This window comes from Anguilla rostrata, chromosome 7 (assembly GCF_018555375.3).
Source record: "Anguilla rostrata isolate EN2019 chromosome 7, ASM1855537v3, whole genome shotgun sequence".
Lineage (NCBI taxonomy): Eukaryota > Metazoa > Chordata > Actinopteri > Anguilliformes > Anguillidae > Anguilla > Anguilla rostrata.
In genome coordinates this window covers 12,999,945-13,022,248 of record NC_057939.1, presented here as the reverse complement: position 1 = coordinate 13,022,248, position 22,304 = coordinate 12,999,945, and the positions used below count along the sequence as shown (strand labels likewise).

Genomic DNA, 22,304 nt, shown 5'->3' with positions numbered 1-22,304 from the left:
CGAGAACAGGGAGAAGGGGAGGGTGACAGCAGGCACTGGATGGCCACCCCAATCCCCGCCCCCTCATAGCCAGCACGGGGGCCAGGGCGTGACGTCAGTGCACTGGAGCTCAGCCCCCGTCACGCCCACCAGTGATCCTGACGACCACAGATACACAGGTATTACCAAAGCTATGTTAATTACATCCAGGTCTCCTGGGGAACATGAGGGAGGTGTTTCTTAATGAGAGCCAGGCACTGCCTGCAGGGGAGTAGGGAGGGGGGAGGGGGGAGGGGGGGTGAGGGGGGTTCACCTGAGACCCACAGAGCTCTGGTTACAGCTTCAAAGAGTGACAACTGAGATAGGGAGGGGGAGAAACCAAAAGGGCCCCTTAAGAACCTGCACTCCCACAATGTCAGCCATTATGGTGGGATCGAGGGAGCGGAGGCGAAACCAGGAGTAGGCAGGCAGACTGTGGGAAGAACAGGGCTGCCTCAGGGCTGGGGAAGAAAGCGAGAGCTGCTGCACCGTCCTCCCGAGGCTCAGGGCGGGGCTCCCCGTGCATGGGTAGGAGGAGGAGAGTGGATGGAATGCAGATATGTTCAGCTCTGACATTTCCCACAGAAGATCCCTCTGAAGGCACTCATTCTCCAGTGCGGGGATGTTGGCCCCCTGGTGGCCCCAGGTGGAGCTGCAGCTTGCAGCCTTCTCCCCGCCCACACCTCCCTTTCTCTCTCCCTCCCTCCCTCCTCCATTCTGAAGCGGAAGAGGGCTGTGGGAAGACTGTGTGTCACAGCCCTGCAGCCTGAGGTTTCTAAAGAATGCAGGCGGCTCGCGGAGCAGTGAGCAATATTTCGGAATTTGTAGCTAATTAAAACACCATGTGCCACAGTCTGAGTCTGTATTATGACTGGCGGGGACAGGCGAGCGTTGCCTGAATGAGAAGGACAGGGGCTTGTCACCAGCAGATTGTTCTTCAGGGGCTGTGGGAAGAGCGACTGTGATTTCTACTCATTACAATTGAAACAGCTGAAAAATTACCAAAGCGTGTCAGGCTACATAGCCGGCTCAAGAACAAAGTTTAACTGCAGCATTTTTCTTATGAAGCTGATCTGCTTAACCTGCCACACCATGCGGCCATGTGCTGCCCGCACGCAGCATCCTGGTCTGCTGTATGGAAGTGGTCACATGACCACTAGGCGGTGTAGAGGCATGCCAATCTGGGACAGAACTGCTCATTTCCCCCCTGGCCCCGAAACAACTTATTTCAGTATATTGTAAAATGTCAATACTAACTTGCTTGTGCACACCGCATATTCAGTAGATTGCATAATGATGAATAATCACCCAGTGGATACACTGCCAGGATAACATTGTGCCTAGATCAGTTTTGGACTGTGTGTTTCCATGACAATTGAAGCTTGAGGTGGAGAACTGGGGTGTTGTCCCCCTTTCCCGTAATAATGTGGAGGAACCCAACCAGCAAAGTCACAATCTTCTCCAGGGCTTGCCACTTCCCCCCAAGATGTGCTCCATTAGTCATAAAGAATAAAGCCCTCCTGGAATATTAACTAAAGCATGAAACACATAAAGGAACTGCCTGTGTCTTACCGCAGGAATGTCAGGCCTTATTTCTTGAAAGCTAGTCCCTTTTCGCTTCTCTTTATAGCAACGGTACCGATCCCATGCCAAGACCCAGAGGCTTAATTCGAGAGGCTTTAATGGCTTCAATGTGTGACTACTGGAAAGGGCAATACTGTTTTTCTGGAAGGTTCCTCGTGTTTGAAAGCTTTGAGGGTTCTGCCGATGAGGTTGGCATGGAGACGACGTGCAGCGGTTAATCCGCACACCCACGGCCCCAAACAGCCACCCCACCCCACCCCAACCCCCCCCCCCCAGGCCCCCACCATCACATCCGCCATCTCCCAGGCCTCAGAGCTCCAGCCAGGTCCTGAGGAGTTAACGGCGAAGGGACACGTGTCTGCAGGATGTGCGTGACGCCTCTGAACATTCACCCAGTCATCACGGCTTGTGAAATAGGAAGCTGCGCAGACGACCGGGCCCGGGGATGCTGAGAGCAGGCCGTCGTGAGGAAACGGAACAGTTCTCTTCTTTAAAAAAAAAAAGAAGAAAAAAAAAAGAAAGCAGCAGGCTCTGATCGCTCGGCTTCCAGGCCACGAGGAAATGGAGACGATAAAGATTCTGGATTAGCGCATGCTCCAGGGGCCCGGCACAATGGGCCAAAGGCCCCCGCGGTGTGATCCTCTGACCCCAAGGGCCCGCCAGTCCCATCTTTTAAGCCCTACTTCGCCATCTGAAGTCTCACGTAACAAAAATGTCTCGCACATTGCAGAACTACCTCGATCAGTAATCAGCTTTTTCCAGCCATACGATTTCAAGGATCACACACGCAAAATAACTGGCACAAGTATTTTTGTGCGTGGACGCACAAACGCACACGCACACCGAAATTCTACGCGACCCACAATTCATGACATCACAAGCGGTGCCGTTTGGAATGTGAGCGTGTCTAACGTGAACACAAACACAGACCAACCTTGCAAGTGGTATAAAATGTACTCTTTGCAATTTAACAAGTTCACATTACCCACAAAGAATGTTATTGTGGAAACTTAGCTGAGTTTTCAAGCCTCGTTTGGCATTTATATGTTACTCTAATAAATGAGAAAAAACAACTCTTTCATACTTCAATTGCCCAGAATTACAATTGCCACGGACTATCTATGCATTTCACACCTCACTGTAATAGATCCTGCAACAGATGCCACCTTAACAGAGGGACATGCATTAACAGAGTGAAGGGGGAAAAAATAATTAAAACAACAATCCCAACAAATTCTATTTGAATGAAACGTTTCTGAGGCAGGTTTTAATCACCAGCAGGCTTTGTGTTGAGCTCCAACACTGCAGTCACACTGAGTGCCCCACAGCAAGAGAAGAACCATGAGCTGCATGTTCTAATTTGGAATCGCCAACACAGCCAGAGAGACATGACACACGCCTCTCACAACACACAAACTCATACATACACACACACACACACGCATGCGCGCACACGCAGACACACACAGACACAGACACACACCATACACACACACACACACACGCATGCGCGCACACGCAGACACACACAGACACAGACACACACCACACACACACACACACACACACACACACACACGCATACGCGCACTCGCAGACACACACAGACACAGACACACACCACACACACACACAAACACACACACAAACACACACACACGCACGCATGCGCGTACACGCAGACACACACACACAGACACAGACACACACCACACACACACACAAACACACACACACACACACACACACACACGCACGCACAAAAGCGAGGAGGCCCACTTCTCCTTCATTCAGCTAAAATATGCTGCCTCAGCTTCCTGTGTAAGCTGGAGGGCTGTCAATGGCGCTGAAGAGTTTCCTCTTATTTCTGAATGGAGCTGGAGGCGACCCCTCCGAGGCCGTCCCCTCTCTGTCACCATGCGTGTCCCGCGGCCGGCTGGGGGAGGGGGGAGGAGCGCGGGTTGTGGGGGTCAGCAGAGGGGGATGTGCGGGGGGAGGAAAGAGGTGCAGGAGGGAGAGCTGGAAGAGGGCTGGGAGAGGGGTGAAGGAGGAGATGGGGAATAAGGAAGAGGGGGGTTCTGTTACTGCGAGTGAAACAGATGAATGAGTGAAGGGCTGTTGCCAAGTCAAGCAGAGACAAACTAGGAATGTGTCTCCCCCCCCTCACCCCCCCACCCCCTCTCGCCCACCCCTCTCTCTTTCCCCTCTGAGTGCTGTTTTTGTCTGCAGCTTCCTTGCATACTGAAACGCAGGCAGCCTCCAACAAATAATACCTTGTTTCTCACAGACACGTTCAGGAGAGGCTGGCCAGGTACAGGGCAGCGTTGCTGGGTTATGTTTTTACATCTCAACTCTCCCTCGTCCAATTCACACCAGGAAGCATTTATGGCCGCAACGTCACTCATTTTGTCTTTAAACGGGGTTGCATCACGGGGGGGGGGGGGGGAGCGCGCTGGTATGTTTTCCCGAAGCACGGCCTATTAGCATCCAGGAATTTCGCGGAGTTGATCAGAGGTCCGGGAGTTGAGCCCTGTTGACTCAGGCGCTGCACCGTGACGCGCGCGACTCCACGCCGCTGGGACGCGCCGACTTCGCTTCGACCGGCAGGACTTCAGACGCCGCGCGCTGTCCGGCGGGTCGCGTCCCGCGGTGACGCGTCCCGGGGCACCTGGACGAGGCGGAGCCCCGGCGTGCCGGGCCGGGTTGGGGCGGGACCCGACGCACGCTGTGGGCGCGCTCGTTTCGCTTCGCCGCGCATCGGACGTCCCGCCGCCGCTGCGTCTCTTTCCCGGCCAGGGCCGCTCCCCCGCTGCAGGACAGCGTGTGGAATGCGGGGAGGGAGGTGGGGGGGGGGGGGCACCGCAGTCACGGCCCCAAACCGCAGCTCCCCGGGGCAGTCTGACCACCCGCATCACATGCTACTCACAGACCACTTCACACCCACTAGTGACGGAGCGCTGAACCAGGGAGTCATATTAAGATTCTGCAGACAAACTAACGGCGGGTCTAGCATCGACCTGCCTCTGTTCCAAATGACAACCCCCCCCCCACCCCCGCCCACACACACACACACACACACACACACCCCACAGCGATGCAAAGCACTGACAAAAGCCAGGCCCCGGCACCCAGCATGCATCTTGCTGTGTTTGGGCTATGCGCAGCGCCACACTGATTCCTGTGGGGCCCCAGCCCTGCCTGGCTCCAGCGCGCACTGCGGCTGAATTGAGAGAGGCGCTTGCAGGGGTCCTGGTAGAAGACTGGGCTGTGGGAATTGCTGAGGACGCTGCTTTTCACAGACTCCCTGCAGCTTTACGGCTTTACCATCCAGCGAGGAGCTACGGGCGCGCTCCTCAACGGAACCGAAACCTGGACCGCACCGAGGCCCGGAGGGGTTTCCGCTGGACAGAGGGGCGGCTGGGACGGGCGTGGTTATTTTGGGCCGAAACGCCTGCCAGCCTCGCCCGCCACTGCTCGGGAAACGCTGGTTTAGAGGGAACGCTGCGCTGCGGGCAGTGCCCGTCCGACAGCGCCAGCTCCGCCCACGTCTCCGCGCCAGCTGCCCGCCAGGCCCCGCCCGGCCCCGCCCAGGCCCCGCCCCCCGCGAGCGCGGCCCCCAGCGCCGGGCTTTCGGATTCAACGTAGCGGCTTGCAGCGTAGCGGCTACCGAGGCTACCGCCGACCCGCGAAAACAGACGGCTCGGCCAATCAGATCGGGCCGAGCGCACGCCGCTCCTCTCGCCCCCGCGCGACGCCGCAGGTGTCTAACGGGAGGGCAGAACAATCGCCGGCTTGTCTCAGCGACGGGGCTCAGACTGGCAGCCCTTCAACGCCGTGTTTTCTCCTCCTCCTCAGGAGAAATATTTCAGTTATTTATGCAGGAGAGCTCTGCTCCGTTCTGCCGAGAGGTCAGCGGAAATCTGGCCGCGGCCCCTGCCCCTGCCTGCCGACCAGACCGGCGCTGGCGCTATGAGCGGGTCTGTTTGAGTCACAGTTTGAGCTGCACGAAACGCGGGCACCACATGCCGCGCCGACAGAACCTTCCAGCGCGAACGAGCCTTCACCGGCGACAGAGGAACAGCACAAGCAGGGCAACATCTCCGCTTCTCCCCAAATCACAAGCAGGGCAACATCTCCGCTTCTCCCCAAATCACAAGCAGGGCAACATCTCCGCTTCTCCCCAAATCACAAGCAGCACATTGCTTACCTATCTGAGCTTCAGAAGCCTCCCACATCTGGGACGGCCATTATGAGAATATTCTCCCCTTTCCTCAACATCAAAACGTCTCACCCAAACTGAGGACATTCCCCCCCGGACGATGAGAGGACTGACAGCACCGCTCACCACTTCTGTGTTGATGATTTTGGCTAGCAGGTCCGTCAGGTTGTCCCCCAGGAGCGCCTGGTCAACGTCATCCAGCTGGAGTCCGCAGATGGCTGCCCCGAAGCTTCCGGTGGCGATCATAGACGGAGGGTACATGGCGAAGTTGAAATCTGAGGAGAACAAGAATCCAGGGGCGTTACTCACATGCCGAAGGGCTGCGGGAGTAAATTCACAGACGCGCACGCACACAAACAGGAAACAAACAAGAAGAAAACAGGAAAAATACACTCAGAAAGGAAGAGCTTGTGGCGTGAACATTATAAACACTTGCTGTCTGTTCTACCTTCTGGCTCATGCTCTGGGCAATGGATCCGATATTTTCAACAATATGCAGTGAGGTGTTTTCCAAAGAGGGGGTCTTTAAAATTCTTTATACACATAATCATTCATTACTTTACATAAAGTGTCAGAGTTGACCAAGGGCATTAAAAGACTCAATTATTACTGGCTCAGATAAGTGTTGGCCACCACTATTGGTGTACCTTCACAACAACCTAACATGCTTCACTTACAAAAGAAAACAAGTAACTAATGCCAAAACTGAAGGGTTGCCATTGAGCAGTGAACTGAAAAAGTCATATCTAAAGCATTTCCGAAGTGTCTTTATTTCATTGTGTCCAGCGGTCGCACAATGGGCCTGGCGCCATGCATCATGGGAGTGAGCGGGGTGAGGCGCAGAAGATAAATAACGCGCTTCACCGTGAGGCCTGCGTGCAGCCCTGGCTAATGACAGAGGCCAAGGATAACCAGAGTTCACTTGGCTCCTGAATGAGGCTGTAAAGTCCCTCAAGTCACCCTCCTCGGGCCATACACCCCTCCCTAACCACCCACCCCCACCTTTCTTCCCTGTCTGGAGTGAATCGTGTGCCCCCACACGCCCCCCTATCCATCCACCCCCCCCCCCCCCCCAAAAAAAAAAGACCGAGAGAAAGCTGGGCAGCCCTTGGAAAGGGAGGAATAAAGAGGCACAGTCCCCATGCCAGCGCTCTCCGCTGTAGGTCCTTTTTTCCACGTGTGGTCACAGGCGCGCGCCTCAAAGCCCAATAACCTTGTTAGCTCCCCTCACTGTCATTCATAATGCAAATAAGACAGCTTGCAAACGGGCCAGAGGCCTGAAAGAGCAACTGGCTGAGAGAGAGAGAGAGAGAGAGAGCGAGAGGGAACGAGAGAGAGAGAGAGAGAGAGAAAGCGAGCGAGCGAGAGAGAAAAGGGTTCTTAGGCTTCCCTCCACAGCGTCTGTCGGCTACCCGTCTCCCCCCCCCGCCCTCGCCCCCCCCCCACACACAAACAAGCCACGCGGGTTGGGGCTGCTGAATGGCGCACACGGGCTGGGGCCCTGAATGGCGCACATGCCCGGCCTTTGTTGTTACAACCGGCAGCGATTTGTATTAGCGGGGCTCCCGTTTTTTTTTTTTTCAGCATATTAATTGAGTGCCGCCGCTGGCGGGCCCCGGCGCGCCGCGCAGGAGAGCGTGGCTCCATTGTCTGGAGTCATCACCTCATCTCACGCCATTGAGTGTCATGGCACTGACCCCTCTCCGCTGATACCGACTCAACCCGACGGGCCGCACAAAGGCTAGGAGGGGAGGCAGGGGGTTTTTTTTTTGGGGGGGGGTGGGTGGGGGGGGGTGGAAGAGGGGGTGAGGGGGCCAGAGGGGGGTTCTCTTTTTGCTGAACATCATTCTCTAGTCTGTGTCCAGGCCCTGTTGATTTTTTTTCATGATTAAAGAAAGGACACCCCCCCCCCCACCCCTCATCGCTCTGTTGCCAGGCCACCTATGGGCTTGTGGACATGATGGGAGGCAGAAGAACAGTCTGTGCATTACCATATTGCCATATTCAATTGCAAAGCAAACTGTGTGTGATGATTCTAAAGGGGATTTTTCTTTCTTTTCTCTCTTCTCTTTTTTTTTTTGCAATCAAAGAGCCAGCCCTCCACAGGCCTTTTTAACATTCAGAACCAGGCGCTCTCTCATCTTGGTGAGTCTGTGTTGACAAATAAATGAACTTATTATACACTCCTGTGCTAAGAGCTGGGCCGGGGCCAGAGGGTGATTTATTAAAGACGGACTCAAGCTGGCTAGGAGGGGGAAAAAAAGCAAGCGGGGAAAGTTGTTATATATGACCCTGTGTTGAACACGGTTTTCCCTTTGAGTAATAAAAATGTGTATTTAAACATTTAATACCTACAGTAAATATATTCGCAAATAAGCTTATTCACACATACTGTATGCATACATACACATACACACACCACACACACACACACGCGCACACCACACACACACACACACACGCGCGCGCGCGCACACAAACACACACACACACACACAGCGTGCTAGTTAAGTGGGGGCCGCCGGACACCAGACCGACTCCCAGCGCTGGGTGAAAAGGCCGGCCCGTCGGGGTGGGGTGGGGGGGGAGGCGGCCGGCGGGGACGCATGTGATGCGAGCGACCCTCCGGGGGGGGGGGGGAGAGAAAGGCCGCATTTTCCTGCAGCCCTCATTGATATTCATGCGGGAGGATGAGCAGTGTATGTATGTGAGAGCAGCGGACGCCCGCGAGCAGCCTCTCGCAAGCAGCGCTGCGCTGCCCGGGCCGCGGGGCCCTTTCACCTTCAATAGCCCGTTCTCCTCCGAACCTCCGAAAAAGCTCCACGCGTCCCGGGCCACGGCCAACTCCTGGGTGGGTCGGACGCACTGTACACACATTTAACTTGTAAATTAATTAAGGCTGGAAACTTGAACGACAGCCAGGAGCGCGGTAATAAATCAAGCGCTTGTATTTCGAGGGGGTGCAGAGGTTTATTAACCCAAAAAAAAAAAAAAAAAAAATAATTTTTAGGAATCTGGAGGTCTCCGCTGATTGCCGTAAGCTGTGCACAAGCAACCAGGAACACGTAAACATCTTCAGAACTGGTCTTAAAAGTATTTTAACCACTACTTACGAGAAAATATAGCAAACTTGAATGTGCACGTGCCTGCGTGTGAATATCTATGTTTTATTATACAGGTATGCCACACTTAAATCCTTTGGTGCACTGTACGCGTCACTGCGGACACAAAGGAGCAGTTCAAGCATGGTTACAACGGTAACCGTGATCCTGCTAAATTCTCAACGTGAGCCAATTAGAGCTTCTAGAACAGCAACTGACAATCACTACTGCTTTATGAATAACGCCAATCTGTGGACTGTTTTGCACTCTCAGCAGCAAACCTCCAAACGGCGGCATGATGTTCTCTCATTGCAGGCCTCTAACGCTGGTCTGTCCTCTCCGTCTTCCTGTGCACCGTTAAAGAGGCGCGGGGCGTGTGGGTCAGAGCCACACGGGCACTGTGGTGCAACAGAAACTAAACCGGAATCCTCCTCAACTGTAAAAAACAAAAAAAAACAAAAAAAAGTTGTTCTTGTAAGAACTTGCCTCAGTCTTGCCTCACGGCGGTGGGAGGCTTGAGCAACAGCGGGCGGGCCCGGCCGGTGTGGGAGGAAACAGAACTCACAGGAACCAGCAGCGTTTCGTTTCAGGACGAGCCCAATCCCTGGCCTTCTGGGGTATTTTTTTTATTATTTTTTTTCTTCCGTAGAGGATGTGATAGCGCTGGATAAACACTCAGGGAGGAGCTGGAGCGTGTCCTTGCGAAGACCCCAGCTGGGCGCAGGAAGAGGTCTGTGTCGTGAGACAGCGCTCGGCTCAAACTCGAACCCGCTGACCGCTACCATTTGCTGTTTCTCTAAACCATGAGAGCTTGCGCTTCTTGAGGTCTATCTCGGGCACGGAAATAACTTCTGAATGAAGCTCATGAATGAAAAGGATAAGCAGTAAAGGGACACCCACACCAAAACTGAGTCTGGCATTTCATTCACATGCACAGATGACTGACACTGTATGACGCTAAAGTAGCATAACTGCATGCTAAGGTAATGCCCTAACTTTCAGCCTGCACCTCTGCAGCATGTACATGTCTGGCCCTCTGAAACATGGCATCAACCCCGGTACCCACAATCCCACAGTAATTCAGCCCAGCATTTGAGCATTGCACAGTGCGCCGTGTCTGCGCAGGCACTTTTATGGTGATACAGATGTAGAAATGGAAGGAAAGGGAATATAATTTGCTGCCAGGGCTGAGTAATCAAACCTGGAAGTTCCTCTGTCAACAAACAGCGCAGCGGGCCTGCAGTCCAGCTGCATCTGAATCATAGTTCAGTGCGGTGTGGGGGGGGGGGGGGGCGGAGGGCGGGGCAAGGACTCCCACATCTGGGCAGGGATCCCTGTTCTTCAGGAATGTTACTGTACTTTCACAGAATTCTCACAGCGTATCGGCGCTTAGCTTAGCCGTAAGACGTGGCTGCTCTGACCTCGAAAGGCCCCCCCCCCCCCAAACCATAGGACCGGCGCGCACGCGTCACCGGCTCGTGATGTCATGCGGTTTCGGAGCGGCGGTGAAGGAACGCCGCAGGAATCCACGACGCCGCGTTATCCCGCTCGTGGGGGCGTCCTGTTGCCGTAAAACATCCGCTTCGTCTACCGCGGGCCGTCCGTGACTCAAGACGCAGCGATCGAAAGCCGAACTCGTCATCCCGCCTCCCGGGTCATTCGGTCACGCCGAACTCCCACCGCCGCCGCCGCCGCGGCACAGAGCAGACCCCGGACCAGCCCTCTCTGGCAGCGGCCTTCAGTGGAAACGGTCTGCCTCACGGTGCATTTCTGCTGGTTACTTCGCCCACTCACATTTCAACAGACTCCTTCACTCCGAAGCCTGGCTGGGACGGCGGCGGCGGCACCAGCCGGCAGATTCCGGTCCCGCCACACACACACACCCGCAGACTGGGGGTTGGGGGGGGGGACGGACCGCCGGGGCCGGGGGGGGGGGGGGCGGACGCCCGGGGCCGGGGGGGGGGGGCCGCGGGCCCCTGTTTACCGCCCCTGAATGGGCTCTGGGGGGGGACAACAAGGCGCGCTCGGTTTCTGTGAGGAAGGATCCGGCATAATCTCCCTTAATGAGCTTGTTTCTCCCCCCGCATTATCCGCGGCGCTGCCCCGAGAAGCGCCGGCGCATCCTACCCAGCGTTCCCCGCTGCGCTGACCCTTACATGCCTCTGCATATGAAATGTAGGGCTGGCCCCTTTGTCTCCTTTCTCCCGGACCCTCGCCGAGCCCCGGGCCCATTTGCATAGCTCTGAATGGCCCTCCGATGTTATTAATTAATACTGAACCGGCCTGGGCCGCCTGACAAAAAAAAAAAAAAAAAATCCCCACCAAGTAGCCTCGAACGGAACTTTTTCATCAAAAAAAAAAAAAAAGCGGAGAACCATTATAAAAATGAACTGCCTTTTTTCTCCCCCTTCTCCCCTTTTCTTGTATTTTTTTTTTTTTTAAACTACAGAGGCTTCGGTTCATAATAGTTTAAAAGAAAAGGGGGAGGAGCGGACAGAAATTGAATTTCAAAGCACACGCTGCAAGATGGTGCGGCAGACGGTACGCGGCGCAATTAAAAAACCAGGTGGGAGACTCTTCTAGCGGCTCTACCTTTTCAGAACGTTCTAGAAGGATTTCAGTAAGTGTTTACGGGATTTTATGACCAGGCAACAATGAGCCAGACTAATTTCCCCAGAAAACCAAAATGTCTCTGCAAGGCATCTAATACTGGACCAATTCTTTCAGCTATTTTCATCTGGGAGAAAAGACGAAAAGGATACGACGACGTTCGGCCAACAGCTAACACACACTATCTTACACATCTCCGACACATCCTCTCCCACAAGGCTTCAGTACTGTCATTTCCAAGAGACGCGTGCGATAAGTTTTCACTGATTCATCGGAAGAAATCAAGGAAAAGTTCACTCCGTCTCTCTTGCACAATAACTTTTGGAGATGGCTCCAATCACTGACACAGGCATTCCTTCCTGAGTAATACCTCCAGGGGAGGGGGAAGAGAGAGGAGAGAGAGAGAGAGAGAGAGAGAGAGAGAGAGGGATGACCATGTGTGTCTTCAATGGGACCTTGGCGAGTTCCCATGGAATACCTTCACAGTGTCCCCTCGCCAGGGACCTTTCACAGCACGCCACACTGACAACAGCCATTGCACAATCAGAAAGGGGATTCCACATCAAAAAAGTGCCACGTTTAAAGGCCTGTCACTCCTCCGCGCGCTCACATCAATCTCCCCCGTAATGACGCTCAGTGGAACCCTCTCCCCGGGAACAGCCCGGGAGGAGACGGGGGGGGAACGCGGCCAGAGGGGAACTCGCTGAGGGGCTGCTCTGGATCTCATTATCCCCAGCGCCGGAGAGAGGAGCACGCTGGGAGAGCCAGCGCCGCAAAGACCCGGAACATGGGAAAGCCAAGGAGCCCCGGAGCAGCTGGGAGGCGTGAGAAGAGAGGGAGAGGGAGAGAGAGGAGAGGGAGAGGGAGAGAGAGCAAGAGAGAGGGAGAGAGAGGAGAGAGGGAGGGAGGGACAGAAGGAAAGAGGGAGAGGGAGAGAGAGAGAGAGGGAGAGAGATCAAGAGAGAGAGAGAGGGGGGGGAAAGAGAGAGAGAGACACACAAAGAAAGAGAGAGCAGGGAGAGGGAGAGAGAGCAAGAGAGAGAGAGAGGGGGGAGAGAGAAAGAGACAGGGAGGGAAAGAAAGAGAGAGAGACAGAGAGAGAGAGAGAGAAGAGAGCAAGAGAAAGAGAGAGAGAGAACGAGAGAGAGAGAGGCAGATACCAAACCATGACAGGCCTGGCTGTATGGTTCTTTGAGGAAACAATGTCCTTCACTTTCGATCTCCGCGTCACTCTAACCCCCCCCCCCCCCTTCCACCACATTAGACTGTATTTGGGAACGTTCTGGCCCTCCCACGGCTCTCCATTTGATGTCCTAGAGGCGATGCACCTTGAGAACGCGGGTTCTGCCCTTTTCCCACCCGGGACAGGCCTGCCATTGGTCCTCGGCGGACAGGAACGCCCAGGGCCCCGAGCGGCCCTTTGAAGTGACACGGCATTCAGCCGGAGCCCCGACATGCCCCCAAAACATGAACACGCCAGTCATAAAACAGGGAGAGGTACTCAGGCATGCTCTCCATCATGCGCACTCTTTTCAGGCCACATACCTTTGCGCAGAGGTAATACGTCTCCCCCACTGTTAGTCAGTCCACAATGCATGACACTTAGTGACCGGCTAATAATGAAAATTGAAAGAGGCTACCACAGACATGTTTGCTCAGAAGTCCACTCTTGTTTCCCCTTGGGGGGAGTGGGAGTGGGGGTGCAGGCTTGGCAGTGGTGCAGGCAGATACTGTATTGCAACACTCACCAAGAGGTTGATGCAAGTTGAACACTCTGTTCACTTGCTACTTGGTATGTTGACAAAGAAAAAGAGTACTATGACATAAGTTTTAATCTGGTTCATCTTAATGAAGTCAAGATTTTTCACCAAAACTAGAGGCTCTCGGGGCCAATACTGGATTGTGGATTGAATTGTGGGTTATGTCTCTTTATTTAGGAGAAAAATGAGACACAGAAAGAGTAAAACCAACAGGGCAATGACAGGGCTGGTACTGAAACATTTCGATGTGTTACCAACACTTGGTCTTGTATTTCCTGTTTGTGTGATGCACACTCTTCGAAATTACCAAGGAACTATACACAGTACTTTCGAGACATAAAGACTTGTTACCTCAGGGAAACAAGTACCACCCAGAACACCTGTGACACGTAAATGCAAGCAGATCAGAACCTGCCGGGCTCTACCTGTGGCACAGAGCGCGATGAAGGTCTGCACGTGCTTCCGAATGAGCGTCAGCTTCTCCTTGGGCAGGGGAAGCTTCCTCATGATGTGTTCGATGAAGTCGTTGGGGGTGACGGCTGCCAGGTTCCACTTCAACTTCCCCAGCACCACCAGCTCCCACTCCTGGAAAGAGGAGAGGAAAACAATCGGAGTACAAGAGACCCTTGTGGGGGTGGGGAGGGGGGGGTGGAGTGGGCACTGTTACTGCCATCTACTGCCAAGACACCTCCCTGGGGACTGGTAGTACAGCTGGCCTTCACCCTACCTCCAGCGTAAGTCTCTTAGCAGGCGGGGACGTGGGAAGGACACGCTGCAGAGGTTATGTTAGCCAGGCAACAGCAGCTACACAGTGAGCGAGCGCCGATGACCTCAGAGATGCATCTGTCTGACATCTGGCAGTTTACTCCTGAGATTCGCAGGAGGTCTGGGCCAGTCAGAGCTCAGTCTGTCAGACGTCTTTATCAGATGGGCCGGGCGGGGCGGGGGGTGGGGGGGTGTGGTGTTGTGGGGAGGGAGGCGGGGAGTGGAAGAAAAGCTGTGAATGAATGGGTTGCACAGTTTTTTTGGCTAACAGTCTATGGACGTGATGTTGAACTTCGCAGCCTGTATTTTACGTAAATATCTCAGAAATCCCTGTCAACAGGGTAAAAATAGAAACTCCAACTGCCGTTGACGTCTACTGCTAGCTGACGGCTGCCGTTGCCCGGTGACACTTTCTGGTGGTTACATTTTGGCCTTTGGTCATGGTGGGGCTTCGGCAGGCGAGAGTGACGGTTGTCCTTTCTTTGAAAAAGCATGAGTTAGAGGGACAGCGAGTGAGTCATTTGGGAGCAATTCAGAGGCGCTTGCTTTCCTGTGACCGGGGGCTCGGATGTTGGTTCTCTCACCAGTAAACCACATGCACTTAGTCATGGGACGGTCCAACATGGTTGCCATTAAAGGAAACCCCCACCCCACCCCACCCCCCCCCAACCCAAAAGAAATTACTGTCTGCACACAATTATACAAACACCAAGAGCACAATCTGTGTAATATCCAGCTTAACAAGATGGTGCTCCTCATATTTAGGCACATTATTCCTGATGATGTGGAGGCAGAGGGGTGGTGGTGGAATAGTCTGCGTACAGAGCATAGAGTGTACAGAGTGTTCATTGCAGGGCTGCTCCAGGTGAGCCGTGAGATCTGGATTCTCAGCACACCTAACCGCTGCTCGCCCAAACTTCCATACTTTCACATCTCGGCTGAACTACACGGACCATGGCGTCCATGACAGGCCAGCATGCAGTGACTGAACATCGCGGGCTCTCCATTTCCCACTGCAGCTCCACTGAATCCTCACAACCACCTTTCTGGTGATGAAATTATCGTTAAATGGTCACTTTCCTGCTCTTCTTTCATGGCTGAAAGGGATCTTTCCTAACACCACTGCTGACGGTAGAATCGTCAGTTAGCCACTGAGATGGGTTTGAACATTAAGGGAAATGTTTCATCTCAACAAAACCACAAAATGGGTGTGTGAACTACAGCTACTCTGAAACTACAAAATAATATGCAACTTCCTAGTATATGGGAAACTCTTGAATAGCTTCTCTGGCCAAGAGCATTCACCAAAAAAAACTGGGAAAGAAATAACTAATGGAAAACTACCCAGTAATGTGTAACCACCAGGTAACTGACAACAGCCAATAACGAGTGACCACCAAAGTAATGGAAAACTGCGAAATAAAGACAAAGCAACAAGCAACTGCCAAGTGAGGAACAACTGCCAGTTAATGGATTAAACACACTGAATTTACAGTGTTCTCTTACAAAAGCAATCACTCTAATAAGCAACAGTAGTGATCTTGGTTTGAACCAATGTTACATTTCGAGGAATCGGTATTCTGAAAGCCTATAGGAAGACCTACAAATGCCACTGTAATAATGAGTTATAGATGAGCTAAATTTAATTAATCTACGACTGAGCAATTCCAGACATTCCTCTTCCCCCCCCGTCCCCTCACCTCCCCTCAACCTCTGGCCAATCCTGTATCTTCCTTAATCTGGTCTGCTCTCTAATTGGCAGGTCCCACCCAGGCAGCGGTCATGTGACCGTGGCCTGTCCGGAGTGCTGCCCTTCATTTGGGCCACAGCCCAGTGGCAGCCCTTGCAACACACCCTTGGTGAACACAGGCAGCCCACTTCCTTCCAGTTACCCTCTGCTGCAAAAAGCCTCCGCTTGCACCTTCTTCATCACTGTGGTGGCTTTTACAAGAAATTGTCACCAGAAATGGGTAGAGAGAAAAAAAACCGATGTGACTAATTCAGCTGATCACCAGTTTCCTTTTTTTTTTTTCTTTCTGTCAACCAAAGGAAAGCCATATAGAGACATAATGAACACCCCAGAAATTCTCCCTCAACTCAAGGGACAACCCCCTTCCACCCACAACTGCCGTTTTGAGTCGGAGACTGCCCAGACCACTTTTGACTCGAGTCGACGAGCGCGTTTCACTCCCTTCACTCATACGGTTCTTTGCTCGGGTTTCACCCCAGCCTCCACCCGACAACGCAGACCAGGTTTAAATGGATTTTTAAAGCTGAGAAAAGTCTCTTAAGTGAGCATGTGCAGGAAGCAGACTGAGGGAGGGGCCCGCAGAAATCCCCACAAATCCCAACGATGTACTCGTGTCATGACCCGACCACAGCAGGGGTTTAATGGATATAGTTTTTTTTTCTTTTTTTTTGAAGGGGGGGGGGGGGGGTGTTGCCACCTGCACCCTAGCCCTCTGAAACACGCACACATAAGGTTCCCTGGCTAATCGCACCCCACAGCACACTCAAACAGAAAGACAGCGTCTGACAGCTTGCAGTACTCACTCATTGCCCTGCAGCTGAAAGAAGGATGACCAGACCATGCATTATGTAAAGCCAGATTTCACCTTCAGGTCAATAACACTTAAGCCACTCTTACAACATGGGTGGGATCAGGTGTTTATTAAAAAATGTTTATGCGATGCTGAAGAGGAAATGCGTATCTGGTGTGAGAAAATAGCTAATTTAATTTCCAAACATCACAGGGCTGATTTATTCATAACCTGCCTTGGGGTGGAGGGGTAGTGGGAAGGCTGAGGGGGGTCTTACGTTGGGGCAGGGAGGGACACACAAAATGGTGTGCTTGACCAGGTCACAAAAGCAGCGAGGACAAGACCAGGCCACACTAACAGTTTGGTCTGGACAAAGTCACACTAATATGCAGCTCTAGTCTGTATTACACCCAGCCAGCTGCTGATACGTACCACTTCATGCTAAGCACTACGTGCAGCTATTCCAACGGTAATTTCACAAATCTCTGTGCAAATTCACCCAAAACAAGGAAGTGAATGTGTAATTCTCAGACACTGGCAAGTCATGAAACATCTCATGGAGCGCTGCTATTCAGTGAGAGTTTGTGAAAAGATATCACAGGCCATATTTAACCTCACTTGTAAAATGATCATAACCAAAGCAGTACCATACTGCAAAATCAAAATATCTACAACACAGGGGGATGCACAGAGCATATGAAACAAGGCATTTATTTTCATTTCATGGATTGTAAGGATCTACGATTTATTTTTCACATAAAGAAAAATATCATGAAGTGCCTATGCCAAGAGAAAACGGTGAGCAGATCTAAATCTGAAAAAATGTTTGGCATAATGTGTTATGATCTTTCTGCAAAATGCCATTGCAAATATGGAGCACTCAGAGAATTGAAACTGAGATTTGCTTGGTTCAAGGGAAATATAGCTGTTTGACTTCAGCTCCCCCGTGCCAAATTGGAGAATTCAGGATTATTGTTCAGTTGGTTGTTGTTGACACCAGTGGAAAGGTTGTTGTTGCAATGGCAGCACACATGGGATCTGGTTAATTCACAGTCTGCAGACTGTACTGTGCAAACAAAAACCTGACAGGCATCATTCTTCATTTCAACAAGAACAAGATATATATATATATATATATATATATATATCAGGAATTTGCTGAAGACAAACCCCGCCAGTTGCCCCACCCAAGAAGAATCAAACTGGCTGCATGTCCTATCAGGAGCACACTCACCAAGAGCAACTACCTGTCCGATTGGAGGAGGTATAATACATGGTGTGATGAGCTTTAACTTAAAGACCAGGTGAACAACATTTTCAAACCTTCAGCTTTGGGGCCCTGCTGCAGGTCAAAGTAAGGTATAGCCTGATTAATATTGTAACGTACTAAGAACACGCCTTTGACTTATCTTTGTGTCTCAGAGATTGAATGTGGAACACAGCTGTGACCTGAAGCCAGTCGTTCCTCCTCTCTTTGGTCCACCTATGCATGGCTGAGATCCAGCTCCTGGCCGCTACTCAACACTGAAGTCATTGCTCAGCAGCAAATATTTGCCACTAGGTGGCGATAGAGACCGGATTACAGACAGGGGCAACTGTAATACCTTGTTACTGTACATAGCTTTGGCTCGTGATTGTAGTCTTAATTTAGTATAACATTCATCTTCGATATGACGTTCTTCAATATTTTCATGTTACAGTAGCTATATAACAGTAGCTATCATCTCACTGAAATCCTATTTTTTCGATTTTGCATTCTCTAGGCGTATTATTTTCGATTAGAATAGAGGTTATGAGGACTTGCCACGATACAATGAATACAGTCCTAGAAATACATGTGCGTTAAAAGGACGTGGCGATGCTTGAAAATATCCTCCAGTGAACAAGCTAACAAAGACCCATGTACAACTATTAGGCATTATACTGGCCTACATAATTATATTAATTAAATAATACAGTCCCATTGCATTGACGAGAACACCTGCATAATAGCTGCAAATGGTTAAATACGGCCAGGTTTGACAGTACATGTAGTGAACCCAAATACACTGTAAATGAGCAATTTACCCCCGGAAACCATATGTTGCTTACCAGCAGCTCCTGTGGTTTGATGGAATTATCAGTGTAGATGCAAAGTTTTTCTGCTGTTAATGGACGCGTCTCTTTTAATTTAGATGCAAGAAACATGCAAACTGCTCCAAGTAGCTGCAGATTGCTCTTCCTGGTGCGTACCACAGCTAAAAATCTGTCCAAGTAGTTCATTGCCAAAGGAAAAACCTCTTCTTCGCATTTCTGTTCCTCGCAAACCTGCAGAAAGAAACAAACGACTACAGTTAGAATTACCCAACTGAAGCCTATATGCAACATGTGGCGCCCAGTTTCAATATAGCTAAATTATTCATTAAAAACATCAAGAAGCACAATTTAACAAATTAATATCTTATTTCAATAAAAAATAATAATAATGAAAATCCCCGAATCGCATAAATATCTCCCAGGAATCCGTCGCAATGTTATTACGAATTGAACGCAACTCTAGGCTGGTGAAACAATGTCAATAATTTTAAAATAGATTCTTTAAGTTTGGACAAAGCCTAGACTGTCAATACACACGCATTCCTTCAGTTCATTCGGTAAGAAATGAATTCAAGTCACAATCACCCCAGCCAAAAACACCCATGCCGCACTGTTCTGGAGATCTTTTTTTAATTCGTCATATTTTCATAAAATATTTAAAAATATAAATAAATTGCACAGCGCACATATGATCACATTGAAATGTTTGTTAGACCTTTTTACATCATTCCCGACAATTCATAACCTCAGAAATCGAAGTTTCAAACTTAAAAAATGGTTAAATTAAAACGTGGTAGCATGTGCTTGATGTCGAGTGCGTCACCGGCAGGTTCAAATGATTATTTCGAAAAATTGTTTAAAATCCATACGATAAGTAAAATGAACAATTTACACATGAAAATAAAGCTTAATGGGTCGTTTTTGTTTTCCGAACGTTTCCAAGAGGAAATGTTTAAGGGGTTGTTAATTATCAAACTTAATTCTTTGCTAACGGATTTAGAAAAGAGGGCTGAGCAGAGCAGGACTAGGGCCCGCGCCCTTCCGTGAACAAATACTTTGAAAAAAATATACAAAATATTCACTACATTTCCTGCGTAGATTTTCACAAGGAATGTGCAGAGCAAACGTTGATCTATTCGCACATGTATATTTTGAGAGCTGTTATGGTTGTTTATGTGACTAAAAAGTCTTCGGAAAATGCTGTGATACTTGCCGAAAAACCAACATGGCGTTACAGTTAGTCTATATTATGGAACAAGGATACGTAGTAAACGGCATACGTGTGCATGGAAATATTTAAACGAAAAAAACAAACAGCATCTTAACTCAAAGCACCTTTTCTAAATCAGGCAAATGTAATTATCTCATAAGCAAGCTTTTATCCTATCCATTATCTTACATTCGTAATCATGTGTTCACTGTTTCGAAGAAACACAATCGACTCGCTCCTAAAATAGCTTTGAAAATATTTTTTAAAATACATCGTTTCACCAAAACAGGAATGTATAGTCGGAAATTAGAAAAAGAACAGCTTATTCCCTCTCGGTATGCAATAAAGACGGGATGAGAGAGGAAAAAACAGTTTAGAAGATTTAGAAAGGAGGTGTGGGCACGGAAATGCAGAGTTAAACGCGGCTGTCGGTACAAACCTCTAGCATCCAAGTTGCAACCATTCTTCGCATGAAAGGTTGAATATCCTTCTGGACACATTTAAAATACGAAAACTGTGGCAGAAACCTTTCTTCGATGGTTAACAGGCTCTGTAAAACCCTGTCATCAAAGAGAAGATTCGGATCGGGACGGGCTCTTAGGACGGTGTCCATTTCGAGGCAAAGAAGTTGTTCCATGATTGTTCTAGGGAGGTGTTTCCTTTTCAAACCCTCTTAGAATGTTTAAAAATATGTATAGAATAGCAAAAGAAGATGCAATGCAACTGGAAGCAAAGCCTTTTTGGGAAACACATAAGTGAGACTGCAGGGCTGTCCAGTAGTCCTGTCTCCCCTTGCGAACTTTCTCTTCGCTTCTACTTTCCTCTAGCTAGCTTTCAACCCTGCTTAATGCTGACCAAGTGACGCAAGCCTCTCACAGCAGATCTCATTATGTAGAACAGTCGGCTAGACGTAGCATGCACACATCAAACATTTTTTTCTTCTCGTTCTTGTTCGGTAGGCTAATAAGGAACCAGGAGGCCTCGTACAGGGAAATAAATTACACCTTGCGGATATAATATTAATTGTTTAAACTAATTTTATTTAAACAACCCCCCCCCCCACACACACACACACACATACACACACTCATAGTGTCTTGCGCACAGATGCTCAATCGCACACAGAGAGGGAACACTCGCGTGCGCGCGAGCGTACGAGTAAATTAAATAAAAATGTAATAAAATTACATAAAAGAAAGCCAGAGCTCAGGGGTTAGAACATTTGATTGCAAATGAACAAATTTTGATATGTCATAATACTGAGATGCATAAGTGTCGAAAAACAAAGAGGTCATTCTTTAGCTATATTGGTGGTATATGTGTGTTTGGGGTGGGGTTGGGTACAGTTGCTTTGACTTAAGTGGCTGCATAAAAACTTCATTTGGTCTTTAAAAAAATCTATAAAAATGTGACGTGATCCATTCTTGGAGTCGCTATCCTCCGTTTTCCTTTTTTAACCTGACTGCTGCAAAGAATTACGGGCACATCACTTTTTAATTGATGCTATTTTTTAATGTAATCATTATTAAACTACTTCTGCTTACATCCCCACCCCCAGCACTGGAGCTATCTTTTATATACCAGCCGCGCTTGTGGTCTGAAGCCGATAGCTTTCTAGGAAACTATAAGCTCGCGTTGCAGTGACAGCACAGCAAAGCGATCCATCGTGCTGAAATGACGATTTTACCTGAACCTCAAATTATGATTATAAAGAGTATATATTGGCAATATAGACGTTTCATTGACTTTCTCGTGTGGATTGAATAGGCTACTCAGGCTAGGGAGACCAGATAGAGACAGAATATATATCTACATTCGCAACTTAAACTATCTTAAGTGGACGTAGTAGCCTATGCGCAGCCTATTCTAAGACCCATAAGTGAAAAACGCTTATAGAAATCCCAATGCAATCTAGGGAGGAAAGGTGCACTGACTAGTTATAATGTTAGGCAAGAATGCAGCTTTTCAAATGTGCTGCACGTGTTATGCCATGCGCCCGGATTCAAGATTTAGGAAAACGCCACATGCCTCAGAAAAACTACACTGCACAGAGCGCTGATATACCTGGACACAACTGGAAATGCAAAAGTAGGCTATTGTCATTTACAAACAACGGCAAAAGTGACTGAGCGACTGCTTACACACTTCTGAGAGAAGTGGAAAATGTCTCTTTAAAGCAGTTTTGTTTCTAGATTGTTTCCTCCCCTTTGTCAGAATTTGCATAGCCAATAGTTCTTCTGCGCTCGACCAAGGCACGCGGATTGTTACTGGGCAGACTTCTATAGTTCTTTACAAGCATTCCTCCTCTGCGGCAGGAAGGGCCACCCATCATTGGCACTTTATCAATCACCAGATCCGTGTGCGCATAATACCGTGCAGTCCTACGCATGAAGATAATAAAACGAGAAGTAAAACCCTAAG

At 50.0% G+C, this 22,304-nt stretch overlaps 2 protein-coding genes across 4 annotated transcripts in view; one reads left to right on the top strand and one right to left on the bottom strand.

Annotated features, from left to right (window-relative positions):
* Positions 1 to 22,304, bottom strand: part of ccnd2a (cyclin D2, a) — a 166,398-nt gene that overhangs the window by 6,092 nt on the left and 138,002 nt on the right. For 2 of the 3 annotated variants that reach the window (XR_010331179.1, XM_064342904.1), the window contains exons 1-4: positions 20,323 to 20,877; positions 18,689 to 18,904; positions 13,718 to 13,877; positions 5,948 to 6,096 (exon numbers count right to left, since the gene is read on the bottom strand). Coding sequence is in view for 2 of the 3 variants with exons in the window: in XM_064342904.1 (XP_064198974.1) it covers positions 5,948 to 6,096; positions 13,718 to 13,877; positions 18,689 to 18,904; positions 20,323 to 20,520 (723 nt within the window). In the remaining variant the exon portion in view is untranslated. Of the gene's footprint in view, positions 1 to 5,947; positions 6,097 to 13,717; positions 13,878 to 18,688; positions 18,905 to 20,322; positions 20,878 to 22,304 lie in introns of those variants that run through there. The other variant, XM_064342905.1, reaches the window with a different exon arrangement.
* Positions 1 to 22,304, top strand: part of LOC135258571 (adenosine deaminase 2-A-like) — a 230,085-nt gene that overhangs the window by 184,085 nt on the left and 23,696 nt on the right. The gene's annotated exons all lie outside the window — the stretch shown is intronic.